This window comes from Dipodomys merriami, unplaced genomic scaffold (genome assembly GCF_024711535.1).
Source record: "Dipodomys merriami isolate MVZ:Mamm:240054 unplaced genomic scaffold, mDipMer1.0.p SCAF_37, whole genome shotgun sequence".
Lineage (NCBI taxonomy): Eukaryota > Metazoa > Chordata > Mammalia > Rodentia > Heteromyidae > Dipodomys > Dipodomys merriami.
In genome coordinates this window covers 891,268-907,466 of record NW_027205270.1, presented here as the reverse complement: position 1 = coordinate 907,466, position 16,199 = coordinate 891,268, and the positions used below count along the sequence as shown (strand labels likewise).

The 16,199-nt window shown below is 48.5% G+C and overlaps 1 protein-coding gene across 21 annotated transcripts in view; it reads right to left on the bottom strand.

Moving 5' to 3' along the window:
• Window positions 1-16,199, bottom strand: part of Dysf (dysferlin) — a 209,299-nt gene that overhangs the window by 76,040 nt on the left and 117,060 nt on the right. For all 21 annotated transcript variants that reach the window (XM_069988937.1, XM_069988939.1, XM_069988942.1 and 18 more), the window contains 6 exons: window positions 14,329-14,422; window positions 13,799-13,876; window positions 5,205-5,386; window positions 1,807-1,947; window positions 1,101-1,130; window positions 372-401 (listed from right to left, as the gene is read on the bottom strand). In XM_069988937.1, coding sequence (XP_069845038.1) covers window positions 372-401; window positions 1,101-1,130; window positions 1,807-1,947; window positions 5,205-5,386; window positions 13,799-13,876; window positions 14,329-14,422 — 555 coding nt within the window. The remainder of the gene's footprint in view (window positions 1-371; window positions 402-1,100; window positions 1,131-1,806; window positions 1,948-5,204; window positions 5,387-13,798; window positions 13,877-14,328; window positions 14,423-16,199) is intronic.

The following is a 16,199-nucleotide window of genomic DNA, read 5'->3' as shown; positions in this document are numbered from 1 at the left end:
GCTACAACAATGTCCAACTAATGCTGCTTTCACCAGAGGGCTTCCTTGGCTACTCTTGCCTCTACTCAGCATCTTATTCATGAACATATGTCACCTGCTACTTAACCAGATATCCTCATCTGAGTAGTATAGGTGAGTTTGTCCTCTTAATAGGCACCTCTTAAGAGTCTGAAGCTAGAATCACCCCCTGGATATACCCTAGACTGTCACGGATCCACACAGAGCATAGGGAACAAAATCTAGATGGGTTTCCATGTGACTCATGCCTTCTGGGTACTGGGAACCTGAAATGCTCTGGGCACATGCTGGAGTGGGTCTGTACCTCCATCTGTGTCTGCTACCCCCCTCTCCCAGCCACAGGTTCAGCTCACCTCATCCAGGATCCTTGATGTGTCTTGTACCTAGATCACAAACACAAGATGTTCCATATCCAGGCAAGAGTGGGGGAACAAAGATGGGGCAAAGTTCTCCATTAGTAATCAGGAGCATAGCTGGGCAATACCAGACATCAACATACCACAGATATGGTGAAACTCACCCACACCCTCCCCCCAAGGTGGTCCCAGAGCCAGAGGAACCAATGAATGCCAAGTAGAAAAATCCACACAGCCCCAGAAATGGGAGGAGGAAAGAGAGTAACAGAACAGGGAATGGAAAGGGCCTGGGACCCTGGGCAGTAGCCCCAGAAGTAGTCAAGCCCCTAGAGTTGTTGCTCCTACAGAAGCCTGTGGATTTGCTGAGCCAAGGAGAACAACAACCTCGAGTCTACAGGCCTATAAAAACTGAGCTCTAAAGCTCAGATGGGCTAGGAGTATGGAAGACATAGGGAGTGAGAAAGATGGGGGTGGCAAAGGAGAGTTTGTGTGGCAAGAATTGTCTAGAATGAGTGGGCTGCCTCATGAAGGCAAATGAGGAGTCCACACATCCCAGACAGCTGCAGCTGCACCTGTTCTGGCCTAGGAATCCCATAAATCTGGTACCAAAGTTCTACAACATCTAGGTGGGATGGGGTCAGGATCTTCTGTCTGTCATGCCTAGCCTGAAAAGATTGTGATCACGGGGAAGCTAGAAATCAGTTTAAACATAAAAACAAGACTTACCTCGAAACCGGGAATATGGTGGATGGCCGGCTAGGAAAAGGAGAAGAGACTTTGGTCATGTACTTGTCACCCAAGTGACACCCAAGTAACATCTCCGTTCTGGCCAGACAAACACATAAATGACAGCAATAGAACATATCCCTGATTAGACAAACCAGAGCTTTGTAAACTGTTTCCTGGGAGAAGGCATAGTTTACATTTTGGGGTTCACATCATACCAAGAACAAACTTAAGGGCAGTTTGTTTCCTAGCAGGTATTTGGCTGCCGAGGCCACACAGACACACAGTCAGGCCGTGGCAGAACCAGCACTGAACCCTGGATCTTGTCCTTCCCCACCACTGGAATGTTCTCATTGCTGCAGCAGAGGCTCCTCCCCCAGACCTCACAACCCCCAACCCCAAAATCACATGGGAGGGACACTTCCCTGGCAGAATAAAGCCAGTTGCCAAAGGATTGACATTCCTAATTCCCACATTCTATTGCAGTGATCTATTGTGTCCCAATCTGAAAAGATATAAAAAAAAAAAAAAACAGGTCTCCAGAGGAGATCTAACTTAGAACAAGCCGCCCAGGCTCCCACTGAGTGCTGGCCCCTTCAGGGGAGAAGAGTACATCAGAGCAACAGCCCTACCCCACTGTGCACCACCAAGCTCTTGCCCTACATCCCAGCTGGGCCTCCTGAGTTTGCATGTGGAGCAGGCTCACCTTCTCTCTCTGGATAAGCTCAAAAGATGCCAGAAGCTCACCCGCTGGCTGGCTACCCCTCATCAGTGGGAACCAGGCCAGCCGGGGTATCCGTTCCAGGCTTGGCTGACAGATGCAGCGGCCCATAAACTCATCTGCACCCTAAAGCAGGTATAGAAGAAGAGAAGTCAATAATCTCCCCAGCTCAGGTCTGGGAGTGGCCTCCAAGAGAACCAGGCCTGCATCTGACCTCCTGGGCTAGAAAGGACCTCCAAGGTAGGACAGCCCCTTTTTGCAGAATGGACAAGGACCATACCTCAGAATCCTCTGGCCACTGTGCTATATTTGAATTCCCACCATGACTAGGAAATCCCTCGGAATGTCCAACTACTGTCCTTCCTGCTTTAATTTAATCCAGCCCTGCATCCACTAGAACCAGAACAGCCTTCTACATTTCTCTAATGCCCTCAACCAAGTCTGTGTTCAACATTTCTGGGGAATGCATCTCCTGACTATTCACTTTACCCTTAAATTCTTCCATTTCCAAATGGGAAAGCTGTGATATCACTTATCAATTCAAGTGAGTCTTGTTAAAAATGATGTTTTCACCTGACAAATTTCTTTGCCTAGGTACCTTCTCCTGGCTCCCTGCTTCTCAGAGTTCAGCATCCACACGCTCCTCTGGCACCAAAGTCTTCACACTGCAGCCTGCACACGTCTCCTTCTCTGCCTCACTTCCTGCCCACACATCCTCCACTCCAGCCTGCCAGCTTCAGCTGCCTTGGCATAGTTATTTCCTCCAGTGGTGCTGGCCTCTCCCTTCTCCACCTCCTACACAGACACTTCCCTGCCCAAGCTCAGCAGACTTCAGTCTCAGCCAGATGATGTCGTGGCCCTCACAAATTCTCAGGCTTTGCCCAGCACATGGAGACCCAAAACATTCTCTGGGAAGTAGCTCTGCCTGTAGTCATGGCACTGCAGGAGACCTCAATATCCCAAGAGCCATCCTGAGACAGCCACCAGCTCCTGAAGAAGTGCCCACAACAGTAACAACCCAGCACCAATGGCTCGGAGTGGACAGTAGCCATAGCACTGGAAATAGTCCGGGTTTCTCTGGCCAATGGTCACCCCTCAAGCTTGCTGGGTGTTGGAGAGGAATAGGACTAGCTGAGTGCCTGGGCAGGCAGGAACTGCAGAAGCTTGAGCAACGATCACCTTCCAGCTGTACAAAATAAACAATGGGTACAACCTAGTGTATCCTTAGAATCCCAGGAAAAAGAACAAAAGCATGGTTTTCCCCCTGGATCCCTCTTGCCCACTGGCCTGCAGGAGAATGACAGGCTAAGAGCAATAGTCTAAGAAGAGGATTTTGGGTGCTTTGTAAGACAGTCTATGATGGCCAGCCAGGCATGTTGTCAAAGAGTTTGGGGTCTGGGTTAGGGGTAGTTAGGTGCCAGGCCCTGAACTTTTCTCCATAATGTCCTAACCAGACTCCTCTCTCCAATTCCCTCCTGTGGCCCCAGCTTTTCTCTTGACCTAAGCCCAAACCCATCTTGCCCTCTACTGGCTTTCCCAGCACCATCTGGTGGGTGCTCTGAACATCACCTTCCCATATTCTCTGGTCACCACACTCTCCCAGGGCACCTGACATACAGTATGGAAGCTCTTACTAGAAATATCTTCAATCTTACTGCCACCTCTGCCCAGGCCCAGCCTCTTTGCCCAGTCATCTTTTCCAGTAGTATCCATCCTTACTACATTCTTACAATATTGGGCTGACCCCGTCACCCTGTTCCCCCAGCTTCATCCTGCCTTCTCCTTCCCAGCCTGTCCACCCCTGTCCTTATAACCTCCCATTCAACACCCCACCTTGAGCTTCCTTGTCTTCTTCACCACCTTCCCTGGCATTCCAACCTCGTGCAACTGTTTCTTGCTGGGAGCTTTCTACAGCTATCTTTTCTAACACTGCAGAATTAGCTACCTGTAACTATTTAAATTCACATTTTAATTTCTTAAAACTCAATTTTGGGGGAGTGCTAGCACTGGAGCTTGAACTCAAGGACTCTCACTCTTGCCTAACTTTTTTGCTCATGGTTGGTACTCTACCACTTGAGCCATACTTCCACTTCCAGCTTTTTGCTACTTAATTGGAGATAGGAATCTTTCAAGGTTGTCTACCTGAGCTGACTTCAAACTACGCTCCTTAGAACTCAGCCTCCTGAATAGCTACCAGTATCTGCCACCAGCAGCTGACTAAAACACAGCAACATTTTAAACCGACTTAGTTTGTGCAAACATTTCAAGTACTCTTAGCCACATAAGGCTGCCAGCTCTCATCTTAGACAGCATAATCATAAAGAATGTCTATCATCACAGGAGGGGGCGGGGCAGTATTGGGATTTGAACTTAGGGTCTTGTGCTTGCTCAGCTAGTGCTTTAATCCTTGAGCTATGTCTCACATAGAGGATTCTCCTCTCTGTGGATGAATCTCAGCTCTCACCCAGACAGGCAACAGCAAGCAAGGGGCCACTTAGCTGTTCAGTAAAGCAAGTACCTGACAATTCTTTGTGCAATCAACACAGCTCTTGCTGGGGATAAGGGCTGGCCTAGGATCACATAAGCAAGGTAAAGACAGAGAAAATCCAGGCTCCCAACCCACAGCCAAGCACCCTTTCCAGATCTGCCCCCTCTCTACTGCATTTGCTTAGCAACGTCTGCCACAGAGCACAGCACATATGCTAGCAATCCATTTTTAATTCCTCTAAAATAGTATCAATTACTCTACAGCCTGAGGGGTCAGAGAAGAGGCCACCAATCACAGTCTTGGGGAGCAACAGCTAGATGTAAGGTCCTCCTGGGAAGGCTGTGCAGATGCCTCCCCATGCCTAAGACTCTGCCCAGTACTTGCGTCACCTAGGTATCTGGTACACCTGGAGGCAGTTACCTCTCCCCTTCTCTGAGGTCACATCCTAGACTGCCCACCCCTAATCCAGCCTCCCGTCAGACCGTGGGAGGGTCCCAGGTTCTGAGGTCACATATGCATCTGGTGTGGCTACACCTTTCCCCCCACCTGGCCACACCTTCTCCACCTACCCCAGGCCTGACATTGGCCCACCCCTTTAGCCATGTGGCTCCACCATGCACAGCATGCCAGGCAGTTCAGGAAATAAAACTTCTATTTTTGCCTGAATATCACGTGATATTCTCTTCATCAGCTATCTAAATTAAACCTAACATAGGGTCCCAAGACTCAGATTCGGTACTGGACAGAGACTTAGGCAGGGTGAGGCATCTGCACAAACCTTACATTAGACAGGGTACCAAAGTCTCTGGAGAGACAGCATTCACAGTATGGCTTCCCTGGAAGCTGTACTTGCAGGAGGGTGGCAAGGCACAAGAAGCAAGACAAGGATACTTACATAGGTGTCATGGTCATAGAGCTCCACCACAATGCTGGGTGGCTGTTCTGTGATGCTGGCTGGCTCACCAAAAATCTCAATCTCATAGAAAATCAGTGTCTGATCCCAGGTGGGATTCAGAGTATTCTTCACCACCACTGTCTTCTGGCTCTGGTGTAAGAAGGAGACAATTGCGTAGGGATCTGTATGGATTGAGAAGAGAGAGAGGACACAGCCAGCTCCATGAGAGTCATCTGCTCAGAAGTCCCTTGAACCACAAAGCTGAAGCAGGGCTGTGGCTATCACTCCAGAGAAACAGCATTCAGGCTGGAACTTATTTCTCCCAATGGATTCTTCTAGCCCCTCTATGAAGACCCTCTATGGCCGGCCCCTATAAGGGAATGGAGTCTAGTCTCAGCCATAAGCCTGAGAGTCACAGAACTTCTGCCAGTAAAGGTAAGGTCCTGGCAAAGTCTAACCACCAGGTTGGTCACTAGTGTTGGGAGGTGGGAACAGAATTTGAGGAAAGAATAAAGTATCTGCAAGGACAAATATAAAATGACAATTCTTATTAGTCATTTGTTAGGAAATGGAAAGACTTGGAAAAAACTCATATTAAGTGAAGTAAGCCAGACCCAAAGAAATATAAGTCCCATGGTTTCCCTCATTTGCACTAATTAGTATACATCTAGGAATACATATGACCATATAAGATAATGCCAAGTAAAATGAACCCCAAGATATGGACACAAGATGTCTTTCTTTGTTGTTATTTTTAATGTACTAAGTGATTTTTTGGGTTTTTTTCTATGTTTTTCTCCCTATGGTATATCCTCTGTTGTCACTATACTTGATTTTCTACCCTGCATCTTGTATATATATTTATCTAATTTGGGGAGGGGAGGGGAATAACACAATGCTGAAATGAGGACACAGGATGACCCATTCAACAATGATGCTCACAAGACACTATATTGGAAATGAACTTTACAACTTTGGGAGGAGGGGAAGGAAGGGGGGGAGGGAAGGGATAGTGGGAGAACAACAAAGGTAACAATGCTCCATGGGAAATGTACTCATGATCTTACTCATGTAACTGTAAACTCTCAGTACAGCATCTTCACAATAAAATTTTTAAGTAAAGAATAAAATAAGGAAGTAGGTTGGTGGCAATGGTGAAGGGTGTTCTGGCTTCCTTAAAAAAGAAGAGCAGAGAGAAATATTGGGCTCTGAGAATTCTGAAATGCCACCAGAAAAACATGACCAGGACTTTGTTTCAGCAATCATCCCCATGTACTTCTCAAAGAACAGACTAGACAGGACAGACTAGACTAGAAGTGAGCACAGGGAGACCAGTCGTGAGTTTACTGCAATGGTCCAGGCAGAGATGGTACTGGCTTAGCTGGGTGTAGACTCAGTTTTGAAGCAACAGGTGGTGTGAGCTCCTTGCCAACCCATTCCTTTGCAGCCTAGAACCTAACTACAGGTCATTCTCTCTGCCTGGTTACAAAGCAAATAGGTATCGTTGGTAGATTTGGGAACAGTGGTTCTCAAATGTGAGTGTGAGTAGAACCACCTGGAATGCACATATAGAGATTGCTGGGTTGCATTCCACACCTTGATGCAGCAAGTTCGGGGTGGGGGGCGGGGATGCCCTGGAGTTCTGAGAAGTTCCCAGGTGATGTTGATGCTGCCATTGGGACTGTCTTGGGAACCAGAGTAAGAAGGTTCAGTGGCACTGAGTGTGTGGGATTGGGAGGGAAGCAGAGAGCTTGGAGGAAGAAGTTCTTCTAACTGCTCCTAACAGGACATCAGCTTGGAGACTGGGTCCAGTTTGATAGAGCCAAATGTTGAAGGTACTTGGATAGGAAATTCCGGGGATACAGGAGGCTGGCAGTTGGGTGTTGAATGTCTGGGAGGACAGGGTCAATGCCCTAACACAACACAACCTGATAGCTTCATCTTGTCCCATCTTGCACTAGCTTTCAGGCCCTGAGCCCACCACAGGCCAGCTCCAGCACTACCAGTGACTCCCCAGGTAACTTCAAGAGGGCCTGAGTGACCCTGTTGGCTTCAGAGGATGCAAGAACATTCAATATAAACCTGGGGCCAGAATGAAGAAACAGTGCTTCCTAAAAAGGGGAAGCAGGTTAGACTTCCTGGCCAGAAGAAATCTAAGGGGAAAGCCTTCGCTACTGAATGGGAAGTAGCAGAGAGAAGGGCTGGCAGGAGTGACAGTAGAAGTGATAGGAAGATAGGATGGATACCAGCCAGACTCCATTAAGGCATAGAGACAGCAGGATTTAAGACTGTGACTATCACCCAAAGAGCTGGTTATAAGGTTGATGAGTCTCTGCATTAAGGGTGGAAGCCATGGGCACCTGCTGGATGAACAGTGCTGAGGTGGCTATGAATGGAGGTTGCCACGAGGCTGAGGCAAGCCTGCCAGCCCAAGAGCACAGTGGGGTCAAGTCATGGAGGGCCTCTACAGGAAATTGGTTTTGAACCTGATGCCAAGGGAAGGCCCCTGGAGGAGGAAAGGGCAGGGGAGAGGCCAGCATGGCTCACCACCCCTACCTGGTAGGAAGCTCCCTGGCATGGGGCTCCCCTTTCCATGCACCAGCCCTGGTAGGGCTGGCCCTAAGCCCTTTCCCTCCTGCCCCTGGCAGGGCCCAGCGGCGTCTGTGCATTTAATGAAACCGTCTGGCTGTGATACCATCAGCTCCAAGCTCGGCAGAGAACCTCTCCCAGTTCCAGTAAGGAAAGGAGGGTGTGTTCCGATAAATAAAACCATATTAGAAAGCCAGTGAAAAAGCCCCTTTTGTTCCCACCCCCTGTGCTTCCCAATGCTTTATTTTTATAAGCGTGCGGGCCTCAGACCGACCGCGTTTACACAAAGATCACAATTGCACATTGTAGCGGCTATGCACGCAGTATTGGTGTTGGCAGCACCCCCCACGCTGGCCCTGGAGCAGGCTGACTCCTTCCAGAAGCCCCATCAGCTCAGGCAATGAGCTCAACACTGGAGGGGGACAGGGAGAGGGAGGCTTTCAAACAAAACTCACCCAGACCCACACAGGAGTGCCCCACCCGCCCATGGGAGGGAAACACACAACAAAGGCATTGTAAAGAGCAAGCCAGGAGGCCTGGGGCCTCAGACACTGAGCTACTGTGTGCTGGGGCCTGGCCTTGCCCCCAACAGGGCCCAGCCCCTCCTCCCAAAAAAGAAACAAGGAAGGGGGCCTGTGTTGCTACAGCAAGGTGGTTAGATAGACTCAGACACACCCACTTGCAGGGATGCAAAGAGGAGGGAGAGGTGGCTTCCCAAAGTGGGGTGAAGTACTGGGTGCTCCAAATCCATCATGGCCTAGGGCTGTCCCCCCAGGCCCAGCATGCCAAGCTATGTGCAGCCACCCCCAAGGCTGAAGAGTATGTTTGGGTGGGAGCTCTGAGGAACACCAACTTTCCTGAAGAGGCTCCAGACATGGACCTACAAGCGTTCCAGCAGAGTCCCTCATCACAAGAGAGCCAAGAACCCTACCAAGTCCCCCAAAAAGGCAATTCTTTGGCTGGATCCAGAGCCTTGCTGCTCTGACTTTCCTGCAGCTCTATGGAGGATTTCTGTACTCCATACATTAAGCTTCTCAGTATCACCCCTTTGTCAGAAGAGGAAGATTTGCCCCCAAAGACTAAGTCACTAGCCCATGATTACAGGACCAAGTTCCCCACTCCTAGACTAATGCTCCTTTGGTCACACCAATCTCCTAAGAAGGAGAGGGTGGGGTAAACTGCTAACAATCAAGGCAATGCAAATTGAAATTATCCTACAGCAATATTTTTCCTGTAAAATTAAGAGAAACTGTTAAAAAAAATCATAAAACTCAGTGTTGGCAAAGAGTACGAAATAAGTATTCTCCTTTATTGCCGGAAACAGTTCAGTAACCTTTTAGAAAAGCAATTGAGCATGAGTAGTCTGTCCTGGAAAACATAAAAGGGTTTATACTCGTTTTTCCTATATTCTTGGGAATTATCCAATTAGCCAAAAGCTAAAGATGTTCACTCTGACACAATTTGAGATACATCATTCACTTGTTATACAAAGTACTGAATGACTGTCATGTGGTAGGTTAACATAGGTGCTGGAAACATGAACCTCAGTTCAACCTCTTGTCATCAGAACTGTAGGGGTAGAAATGACAACTGAGCAAGAATTATAATGCAAAGTGATGTGCAGCTGAACATTGGACCATCCATGCAAGGGGTGGAGGAAGTCCATTGTAGCCGGTTGGCACCTAGCCACGCTTCCCAAAACAGATTCCTATCTGGAGTCCAAGAACAAGGAAAAGAGAGCATTCATTATAGGCACCGAGAATGGCACATGAAAAGACACCACAGAGCACAGACACTTAGGAAACAGTAGTTTGCCTGGGTGAAAGGATAAAGGAAAGAAATAGCGAGGGCTGGACACGGGTCATAGTAGAAGAGGAAATAGGCAGATCACTCAGTCCTAGATTCATGATATGCAATGTGGATGAATCCTGCTAATGAATGGTTCCCAGTTCTCTGGGGGAGCTAAGGTTTTCTCAGGTTTAGCAGCTCGCCGCTGCAGCTTCATGCAGGCCTGGTATACCACTGTGCTATAAATAGAGAAGCTCTTTCCCAGTTTTCCTCACTCACTAACCCTTTTATTGTCTTTTTTTCTTTTGTTTTGCCATCCTTACCCTCCCAAAGACAGATAAACAAATAAGACCAAAAGAAAAGAAAGCAAAAACAGCAACAAAGAAAAAAAACTTCATTTCCACTTCCTGGAGTTCATTTTGATAAATATAATTTCACATGATCAGAAGCACTGCACCTTTGTGTTCCTTTCTTAAGAGTTTTCTTCTTTGGTCTCATTGTACATGAATGTTTAGAATCCTACATAATTTACCATGTCCCAGTATATTTTATATCTAGCTTCTGCAGATGAGCAAACTCACTTTAAAAAAAATATTGAAGATGATGTACAGAGGGGTTACAGTCAAATACATCAGGTAATGAGTACATTTCTTTTTTAATAGTATCACCCCTTCCCTTACTTTCTCCCAATTTTCCCTTCCCCTCCCCCCTCCCACAAGTTGTTTAGTTCATTTTTCATAGTGTTTAGGGAGTATTTTAAGTGGAGCACTTCACAAGCCTCCAGTACATTCTGGAAAATATATCCTCGGGTGTAGTGCCCCAGCCATTTTTTTAATTTACTTGAGCAAAACACTGTGATTGGAACAGGGAGAAAATGACCAGTGACCAGAGAGCAGAAGCCTCAAAACAAGAGCTCAGGACAGAGTCCAGATCTGGGAGAAAACTAAAGCACTGGTCACCAAATGTGGCTCCAGCTGTGGAGCAGCCATGGTTCATCAGACCATACAATATCCTTAGCTTGTTAGGAACAACACTCAGGACAACCCACCTAGAATATTACTGCACCCTTCCAGGATCGAAAGACCAGCAAAGAACCATCTGCTTTCTTGGAAAATCTGCTCTGTAGATTAATAAATAATGTGGTATGCATCTGCTAGCTACCTATCATTAGCTTGGTTAGCCTGGACCTACCAATCTATGAGACCTTCAAAGAAGCATCTTTAGGCCCCTCAAGCCTAGGGTGAATGTGGTGACATCATGACAATGCTACCTGGCAATCCTCCATCTGAGGTGGCTATTCCATCAGCAGAACTATGGCTCCATCCAACAAACACAAAAGCAGTTTTCAACTGAAGAAAGGGCAGAGCAAAGCTCCAGGGAAGCAATTGGGCAAAGAAAATAGCTTCTACCTGTTGACTTCCCTTCAGATTCTTAACTCTACAATGAGGAACAACCCAACTCAGACTGTGCTCAAAGAGAACGGCTGTCACTTCCTGGGGCAGCAGCAGGGCAGGGCTAGGAACTACACTGATGTGTGATTTCTACTTCCACTCAAATAACAGTAAAGCCAGCATGCTTAACAGATGCTCACAGGGAGGTGGCAAGACCATCTCAACAGCAAAGGGAAACCACTGGAATTAGCAGCAGCCTACATTTTGTCTGCCTACTTCTAGGCAGGCCACACATTCCAAAACATAAGCACATGCCACAGATCCTCTCCTGTGGACCCATGCTTGTCAAATTCAGAAGTCCCATCAAGTTGCAATTCGCAGACTACCTGTACAGCAATGCCCCACAAGAGCTTCTTTCTCCCAAGTTCAGTGTTGCTCAGTCAGGCATCTCTAGATGTGCCCTCAGTTCCTCAGCCAAGGAGAAGGAACAGATATGGCCCCATCCTCTGAGCAGTTCTCAAAGCCCACCATAAGGAAACAAGCAGAATTCCTGGAAGCGAAGAGTTCCAGGAAAGGCCTAGAGCACATCAGTTAGAAGCAAGATTGCATCCTAAGGATGGTCCCCTCTGCCTAAAACCCAGGCAGACAGATGTTAGGTGCTCCCAGCAGCAGAAGGATCTAGACCCTTCCCTGGCCCCAGACATTCTGAACTCACACATGAGTTTTCTCAGAGAAATGCCAGCCGGTGGCCATGCACAGCCTCAAGCCGCCAGCCACCCTGGGGTCAGTTCCAGGGGAGAAATTGCTTTGGTTTAGGGTTTGGGAGTGAAAATAAACACTCTGGGTTTTATAGGTTCCCCCGTGTTGGCTGCTGTTTTCCTTTCCAACAGCTGCTCAATCGGGCCTTTCATTCAGAAGCTGGTGGCCTCTGAGGAAGCCCTGGGCAGTGCCCTCAAAGCTCAAGGGATGTTTATCTGAGGAGTGGGGGAGGGAGCCAGAATGGAAAGTGTGACGTCTTTGCAGACCAGTGCCAAGCTGACCCTGCAGCCTGGGGTCCCCAGGCTGAACACTGGCTCCCCACATTGGTCCCTTGGAGAAGTCCCTGCTCCCCCCCCACACACACTCCCTGCAGGAGTCCCCTGCCAGCTAGATCCATAGAGAACAAGGGCTCTTCCACCAGGGCCCCAGCTGGTCACCTGCCCTGCACAAACCTGCTGCCTGTACCCATCACCTCTCATGAGGTGGAAATGAGGCTGTTAGTCCATTTCTTTGTTCTCAGGGTCAATTCCAACGTCAGAGCCCTAGACATATTTTCCAAGAAGTCATCGCTGCAAGCATTTACCTGCTGCCAGACTGCTAATGGCAATACACTCCGTGGCTTTGCAATGCTGCACAGAGGGCATGCTCAGGCCCCAGACCCCAAAGTCCAGAAGAGAAGTTACTCTCCCCATGCCTGCCTGGCCGCATGGAGCTATGGGGTAGGTCACTGACAGCAAAGGAAACCAGCCACGGCTGGGGGTGCAGGGGTGGGGGGGCACAGTAGTCCCCTCTTAGAGAGAATGGGTGAGAAGGAGCACAGGCATGTGGAAGTCAACTACAGAGTTTTTCTGTGACCAGGAAGCCAAGCTCCTGAAGCTCAGTCCTACTCAGCCAAACAGCAGGTTGTGGAGGGTAACGGCTTGCCTCTAATTCCTAGCACGATCACTTGCCAGCTATTTTAACTCAAGCAATTTAGCAAACTTCTTCAAGTCTCCCTTTCTTCACCTGTAAAACAGGGGTATTGGAGATCTATCTCATTGGGTAGTGGAAGGGTCACATGAAATACTCTCAGCAGCTGCTTAGTTAGGTACACAGTGACACTCTATAAATGTCATTCTTTTGATACCTGGTACTTCAGGTTCAGAAGGAAGACCAGGTCCCTTCCAGAGGCGTTCACCACCAAAGAGGGGAGGTTGTGGCAGATAGACAGCAAGTAATCTGGAGAGATCTAGAAAGATGCTGGCCACGGGATGAGGATTCAGCAACCAGCTTTGTTTTGGGGAGAATCAGAGGCATCCGGGCTGGGAATGAAGGATGACTAGGGGGTCACTGGGCTAAAAGAAAATACATTCTAGACAAAGAGGGTGTTTGATGCAAAGGCCAAACATGGAAAAGATGCTAGCAAATCATACAAAACTGGAACAAATGGAATAAAGGGCAAACCCAAGGTGGAATGGGTGAGGTTCACAGAAGTCACCTCTCAGGACTTGTCTTCTGCCAGGGTGAAGAGCAGCAGATTAATTTCAAAGTAGCGACACTTGAAGTGGGACAGCAACATGCCCAGGTATGACTTGGCAGGGAAAGCAGGAAGACACCAAGTGACCTGAATTATAAGGGCAGCATGAGATGGCAGTGTGACACTAAAGAGGAAGGAACAGATCTGAAACATTCGGAGGAGTTTCCCTGGGCTAAGACAGAAGACACAGAGGAGCTGGAATGAGATGACCATGGAGCTGAGTTTGGGTGGGATGAACTGCTCAGATAAATAACTATTTGTGCCATAAAATAGGTACGGAAGGAAAAGGAAGGATGCTAAAGAGCCAGAAAAGAGTGGTGGCTTGTGAGCGAAGACAGGAGGAACTTTCAGGAAGTATCCAATCAAGCCAAACCCTGCTAAGGAGTCAAGTGAATCATGGAAGAGGCCACAGGACCCCAGAAATAGCATCCAGCAATGACTGCACCCCGCCCAAAAGGAGATATGTCAGGCCCCATTCCCTAGATGTTGGCCTATGGGCCCAATATCTCTTCTATCAATCTCTGAGAATGATCCTCAGCTCTCCCACCTACCAGAGAATGAGTCCTTGTCCATCGCAGGCAGGTCCCGGGCCTGGTACATGTAGCAACGTAAATGGTAGCGGTTCCCATCTTGAAGGAAGAAACAAAGATGCCAGGGTGAAGAGCCAATGGTGGCTAAGGGCTGGAGTTACAGAGGGGGTGGGGACTGCCCCTAAATGAGGGCAGCAAATGATACAAACAACCCTGTGGGAGTGAGCCTCTCAAGGTCAGGAGGAAAGGTGAGGCACTTGAGTGCTGAGTACTTAAGCTAGGTTAGAGCTGAGGAAGAAGGGAAGAGGAAGGGGAGGAGGAAAGGCCAGGCCTATGACAAGGACAGTACAATGCAAGGGCCCAGGATGTCCAATCTCAAACATACCACACACACAGACATGCACATACAGATGTGCATACACACCAAATGACACTGACCACAAAAAATATACACAGACTTAATTCTTCCAGCACAAACACCTGACCACATAATTCCATAAACTCAGAGGTATTAGGGTACCCACCCATCTATACCTCTGAGCATCACTTACAATCAAAGATGCAGGAGATTGTGGGTCTGTTTACACCGAAGCTCAGGGTAGACACAGACATGGAATCTTCGCTCCTGTCATCCACCACACCACCCTGGAGACACAAAGTTGGTCATGGGTGTATTCTCACCCCACTCCACCCCAGGACTGAGAGTTGGCAGAGAATATCCCAGAGAGTTAGGTCCTTAAGGTCATGAAATTCCTCCATACAACAGTGCTGAAAGGAGGGCCATTAGCCTTGGATTTCACTATGGGGAAATCCTCTCCTGTAGCATTATTATACACCAATGTCAAAGCCCCAAAGGATTATGGGAAACTCCTCTGCCCCTTCAGAGAAAACCAAGCATCCAGAATGGACCCCGAGCTATTCCAGCCAAAGAGTTAAATAGAAGAAAGCACTCTAAGGGCCTCTCCAGGGGAGAATCAAATGAGGTTCTGCCTACTCAGGATACGTCCAGTGGAGTCAAAGTCTAGAAGTCCCAGACTCCCATCTCTGGGCCACCCACCACCTCTCCCCCAACTTCTGTGTACTTAGAGACAGTGTGCCAGTGCCAGGGATATACAGGCACTGAACCAGGTCTCAAGCTCTGTGAAGATGCCACACAGCAAATCATCCATCTGTCAGGCCAGGGCTTGGGAGAGTCCAGAGCTATGGACAGAGACAAGAGCAGGAGGTAGGGTGGGGCTATAGTCTGACTCAAAATCCAATCTGTCAGATTACTGTGCACAAATTCAGATGGCCAGACTGTTGTCTTGTGTTCATCAGTACTAGATTCTAATATTTAGTCACAAGCCACTTGGGAGTGGAGGACACCAAGACCAGGACACTCCCTGAGACACACACACACACACACACACACACACACACACACACACACACACACACACACACACACACACACACACACACACACACACACACACACACACACACACACACACACACACACACACCCTTATCTGGGGCATTCCCTCAGGCTCACTTGTCTCCCTCCCAGGGCCAGAAGCTCCAACCACACCTGAAGCCAGACTGGAGAGAATGACACTACTTACCAGACACCTGGTAGGTACTGCCCGCTCCCTCTATATTCCCTGGAACTTCTCCAACCCTATTTTTTCTTCTGTGATCCATCTCAGAGACGTCAGGGTATAGTAACAAGGAATCTCTGCTTTAATTCCTTTGCCCAGTGGCTCTCCTAAACCCACAGATGCACACATACCCTCTATGAATGTCCTGGCTTCTTCACCCCACCAGACCCACCCAGATTGGTCAGTCCCTAGGACTGTCCTGACCTTTGTCCTAGCTGGAGCCATTTCCAGAGAATCCCCTCAGACCTTTGAGCTACAAGGTATCCATACTCCAGCCCCATGTCTCCAAATATGTGACACTACTGCCACTTCTGTGTGCTCCTCTCCAAATCATGCTTACCTGTTTTCCTTGTCTTAGAAACCCACTGGATGCCTGTCTACCCACTTCCAGCCTGCCTATCCCCAAGCCAGAACCAACTTTCTGACCCATTGGCTCCAGGTTTGAATCCTCCAGCGGCTCTTACACCAGCAGTGTAAGAGTTCTGCTGCTCAGATCCTGGGAACTTGTCCTGTCTCCCATCCAACACCAAGTCTTGCTATTCACAACTCCACTCCTCTGCTGCAAGCAGAACACTCTCCCAACACATACTCTGCCTTAGCCAGTGGGCCCTCACCACTCCAGCCCCTCCCTATCACTGGCTACCTTACATACCTAACTAAAGCCCATTCTGGTCCCTCCAGAGCCACAGAGTGGCACCTTAAGTGCAAGTAGGGGTTTCCCTCCATGTCCTTCCATTCTCCCTGTACAGTGTAAACACACAACACATATGCAGAGGTAATAT